The sequence below is a fragment of the Calliopsis andreniformis genome, chromosome 1 (assembly GCF_051401765.1).
Source record: "Calliopsis andreniformis isolate RMS-2024a chromosome 1, iyCalAndr_principal, whole genome shotgun sequence".
In the NCBI taxonomy this organism is placed as follows: domain Eukaryota; kingdom Metazoa; phylum Arthropoda; class Insecta; order Hymenoptera; family Andrenidae; genus Calliopsis; species Calliopsis andreniformis.
In genome coordinates, this window is record NC_135062.1 from 12,794,281 (window position 1) to 12,799,559 (window position 5,279).

The following is a 5,279-nucleotide window of genomic DNA, read 5'->3' on the forward strand; positions in this document are numbered from 1 at the left end:
CAGTTGCATCTGTAATGTAAAATTCTGCTGTGAATACGTGAGGCAGTATGGTAAAAAATCGTTGAATTTTTATCGTCGTCCCTTGCTCGAAAAACGAGTGGTCAATAAATCAATTCCACGCAATCGAAGTTCCAGTAGATACGAAGTTATGGAAAATTCATTTCCCCTCACTGAAGTCTAAATTTCATGATTCCAATCGTTTAAATACGTCCCTCTGCACAAGAAGCTGAGGGCAGACACGTTAGTTGAGAAGTCGATTGATCACGTTACATTATCGATAGGGTGCCCTGCGATTCAATTCTATTTGTAAGGTCGAGAGAGCGGGGCGAGAGAGGCAAAGGGGTGAAAAACTTTCAATACTAGATGGCTGCGCTCACGGCGAATGGTTCTTCGCGGTTTTCTGCCTCGGAGAGGGCGACGATATTAGCGTTGCTCGAAGAATACGCGACTGCACTGGCAGTTTACCACAACACATTGAAGAAACCAACGACACCCGATAACCGTATTCCCATTGACTGCATTTTCTCCGACTCTGAGTACGTTGCACCAATATTGGCAGTAGTACCAGACAGAGTCTTTATTCGCCACAGACTCGTTACCAAAAACGACATGGAGTGTGAAAAGCACGTGTCTCCCGCCTCGATTCACACGATAATGATCTGTATGTTTGTCATGTGAAATATACTCAGGAGGAGAGCTTTAGACGCGATCCATATGTGGAGGCAAAGGCCCAATAGGTCACGAGACATCAATAATTAAAGTTGGTTCGTGGACCTTCGCTTCTTGACCGACTCGAGGGCTTGAAAATGAAAAAATTTGAAGATGAGTTTGTGGCGGGAAAATACATGTCTGTGAAATAAAAAATAAAATAAAAAGACAGTGATTTTACGTTAAAACTGCTCTATTTATATCACCTTTTTTCAGAGATCCAGAGGCGTCAGGTTTGCAATTAAGTCCCGAGGATATCACCAGATTGAAAGAAGCGAAAGAGGAAGCAGCTCGTGTGAAATTATATGAAGACAGGTTCGATAAATGCTTCTGTGTGTGCGCGCGCGTTTTCAGCTTCGTTTAATTAAAGCTTGAATAAACCTCAACGCAAGAAACGCTACTTTCTCTTCGAAAACAAACTTCAAGCACCTCCCCATTCAACTACCACCGTTTCACAGTCTGTACGTGAGAAAATTGGTGGAAGACTTGAAGGAGGAGATCCGTGAGCATGGAACGTTCAAGGTGTTGACCAAAGAAGTCGAAGAGGTAACTGCGCGCAAGAAAGAGGAGGAAGCTCTTCGGGCGAGAAGCGAAAGGCTAGAAAAGCTGTTGGCGCAATTGCAGGAAACAGTTGCTGAAGAGGAATTGATGTACGAGGAAGAGAGAAGACGAGTTCTGAAGGAGTTATCGGAAGAACAGGTACAGCAAATATTCAAGCCAAGATATCTACTCCGCAGCTATTCAAATCTCTAATGAGAACAATGATATTACCGTTCGAAAATCGGAACAGAGTAACGTGGAGAAGCTGAAATTAATGGCAGACGTGGAACTGAAGTATCTGATCACGTCAGAGAAAGCGAAATGCGAGCAAAAGGCGTTGCGTTGCGATATGGAGACGCAAAAATTGGAGAAGGTATTAGACGACTATCGTATCCAAGAGAGAAACACGAAACGTGTTCACGAGGCACGGACCAAGTTCCTGATTCAGGAAACAGAGGTAAGCAGGTGTGGAATTGATTCTATCTTAATAAAAAAAAAAAAAAAAAAAGGAATATCGAGGAACCAATTCGACTCGAATGGCTTCGAATTAGTAAGTGGTACGTTTTCGAATCTGTAGAGATTGGAGAGACAGGCCAGAGAATGGGAGGAACGATACGATCGAGAGAAAGAAACGTACGAGAAGGAAATCCGTCAGCTACGCATTGAAATAGCGACTCGACGAAAGGAATTGGAAGAGCTTAAAGAAGAGGTACGCTGGATTCCCCTCTGAACAATGCAATTTTATTTTCCTGCGCTTTTGCAAAGGTCCTAACCCTGGGAATCGAATCGATCACATTAATCGAATGGATTAGAGGAAACTGTAGAAGTGTCACGCCGTGGTTGAATTTTCAAATATTCAAATATTGAAAATTTCAAATATTCAAATATTCAAACTTTCAAATATTCAAATATTCAAATATTTAAATATTCAAAATTTCAAATATTCAAATTTTCAAACATTTAAATATCACCTTTCTATTTTCCCCAAAAATAACAAGGATATAGCCTCAAAAATGTGAAAAGAAATACCTGCAGCGGAACATCCTGTGCAATTAACTTTTAAGAAAATTAACAAGAGCCCTCACGTAAACGCGATGACCACCTCATTAAGTATTCCGTGTGACCCGTTGATTTACTGCATCACGGCCGCGCTAAGCCTATTGGAAATCAAGCTCAGTAGCCCGCACCTGTAAGCTTAGAATCTACGTGCAATGCGGAAATTCTGCCGGGAAATCGATAACTCGTGTCAAGAACCTGTTTGTGGCCACTCTAAATCGCGCGAAATTTCTTGACCGCGAAAAAAAGCCCGCTTCACGCGATCCACACGACCTCTACCACCTTCCAAGCGATCCTTGGCTTCTTAGAAATAAATAAATTTCCTCGTTCAAAGGCGGGGGTAATAAGTAGAACAGTAAATTCACTGTCAGACTTAATCTGAAAATTAAAAGAATATTTTTAATTCAAATTTCAGTCTCCTGTTAAATCAATTGATCAAGATTCTAGTCTCCTCGAAAAAAGTAGAATCTCAGAGAAAATCGCATCAGAGGTGTCACATTCGACAGACCTCCGACCGCAAGTTTTTGCACGTTTGTTTTCCTCTCACCCCTCTGGGGTTTTCTTTTTCTTCTCTAATCACCAAATCGATGTTTCTCTCCCACCCATTTAAGTGGAGCCCTAACACTGTTGCAGTATCGCCGTAACCAGGAATTCATAGACACGTATCTGGCGGAAAAGGAAGCACTGAGGAGGGAAAAAGAGGCGAAGGAGCGCGCGCAGAGGAGCGCGATCAGGATTCAGGCCTGGTGGCGAGGCGTTATGGTGCGCCGGAAGTTGGGCCCGTATCGACCTGAGGAGAAAAAGAAGAAACGCTCGGCCAAGCCGAAGAAATAACGCCCCTCTGTTGCCCTTCGCCCCTGAACCAACCCCTTCGATTCAACCGAGTAATATTTGCTTCCCTCCGCTTGGCGGTGATCGTCTTTTCGTTTTCACGAACTACGACCCGAGAAATTGTCGACGAAAACGGGAAGAATCGGTTCCCCGTGTGTTGAGTAATGCCCCGTTTCAGGGAAATAAAGAGGCTGTTTAAATTCAATTGGTTTCGATAAGACAAGGGGAAGCCAGCGGCATCTTTGCTGGGCGATTCCCTCGGAATCGTTGTTCTTCTCGTTCGTCACGTGATACGAAGCTGAGGAACGGTCACCGACGGAGAGTATTGTTCACGCAAGAACCTCATTTCCCGTGCAGCACTTCCTGGGATCCTGCGGTGTTCAGAAACGCCGCATGGAACACCGTAATAGCAAGCGTGGCGAGCCACCGTCTGCTACACGCGGCACGAAACCCTTTCTGTGTTCTCTGTCTGCCTTCAGAGAACATGTACGCGCCCCTTTATAGACGTGCAATACAGTCTTATTCATATGGTGTACGGGAACGTTTCAAATGACGTGGGCATAATCACTGAAAGTTCATGGGAACGTTCCTCTGGAAAATTCTTACAAATGCAGAATGATTTGCAGTTTAATCATACAGATTTCATAAATAGTGAGAAATTAGAAAGGTTCTTCTAAGTGCATCATGGTAGAGTGCACATGCATTTGATAATGACGTAGAAAACACTGCATTTAGTACGAGATATAGGATCCATCGCTGAGGGGTTAATCTCTACTAAGAATTAGATTAACCTCCTCAGTAACGAATTTATTAAATTTGGGGGGGAAATGATCTAATTCCATGGTCAATTATTTCTCCTTCGATTTTCTTCGCTCCCCTGTTATGAAACATTCAGCTACGATCCAAAGTACTCATTTAGACAAGGCTCCAGAGAATTATGGTACAATAAGACACCCAAAACATCTTTTCGCATAATCAACTCAATCATCGCACAAACGATACAATTCCACGGAATCGCAACCGTGGGAGGGTTTATTATTCGAAGTGGATAATGTGTTTACGTCAGGAAGTACCAGCTAATTTGATCCCCTTTTGACTACAGTGCCTCGTTTGCTGACTCCCAGGAGTCGGGAGGTTCATTAGCATTTCATGGGGGAGCATTGTGAACTTCAGAAATGGTTCAAGGTCCATCAGATTTCATCAAAAACATAAAACATCAAGTATCTGATTATTTTCTTATGAGGAATCTATTAAGGGACGTATACAGTAGAGGGTTGCCCACCATTATGTACTCCTGAGACTTCTATATGATAGTTACTTTCTAAGGATACAATGAGGGAATGAAAAAATTACGTATGTATGTGCTTCAATGAGGAAATTTAGAAAAATTGGAAAGGGGTGGCTTTAAGGAAAAGAGGAGATGAAGAGATGAAGAGATGAAAAATATTAAGTGTACTTCAATGAGAAAATGCAGAAAAATTGGCTGTGTGGCTTTAAAGAAAAGAAGAGATGAAGAAATATTAGAAGTATCGCACTAAAGAAATGAAGAAACATGTATTAATGGTGTTTCGAAGCAGAAACGAAGAACCGAAAAAATATGAGAGGATGCTGCAAGGAAAAATAATAAATACCCGGTACTTTGCGCTGAAGAAACAAAGAAATGAAGAACAATAAATCCTGGCTGAAAGCTGTCTAACATAAACGCCATTTGACACTCAACACAACACCCCGTCACAAACTTCCATCTCCCACCCTCGCTACCGCGAAACACGTCCCAAAAAACACTTGAAGAATCCAGATGCCAGCTGCTGACTAATCCTTAAAGCAAATCCCGTGAATCCCCTGCAACAGCATGCAAAGAAACGTGGGTGGGGCACTCTGCTGCCGTGGCAGAGAAGGTGGCAGCGATAACCCACTTGTCGCGGAAGTGCTTCAGCCTTAAAACCGTTTTCGTTGTCCCCGGTATATATTTCCGGTCGAAAACGAATCTGAAAAGGATTGGCTATGATCGAAGCGAATCGAGGACGAACGAACGTGCAGCGTAACGAGGGGAACGACAATTGGGAACGTATCCGACACGGTTGCGCCTCTGCGCGCTGGACAAGAATCCACCAAAAATAACTAAAAACTTTCGGGACGAGCTT

General features: G+C 43.0%; 1 protein-coding gene across 1 annotated transcript; it reads left to right on the forward strand.

Annotated features, from left to right (window-relative positions):
• Nucleotides 1-363: 363 nt before the first annotated feature.
• LOC143178502 (uncharacterized) lies at nt 364-3,138 on the forward strand. The gene is made up of 6 exons (XM_076377229.1): nt 364-536; nt 925-1,023; nt 1,167-1,407; nt 1,499-1,705; nt 1,826-1,957; nt 2,938-3,138. The coding sequence occupies exons 1-6, from the start codon at nt 364-366 to the stop codon at nt 3,136-3,138; spliced, it is 1,053 nt and encodes a 350-aa protein (XP_076233344.1).
• The last annotated feature ends 2,141 nt before the right edge of the window (nt 3,139-5,279 follow it).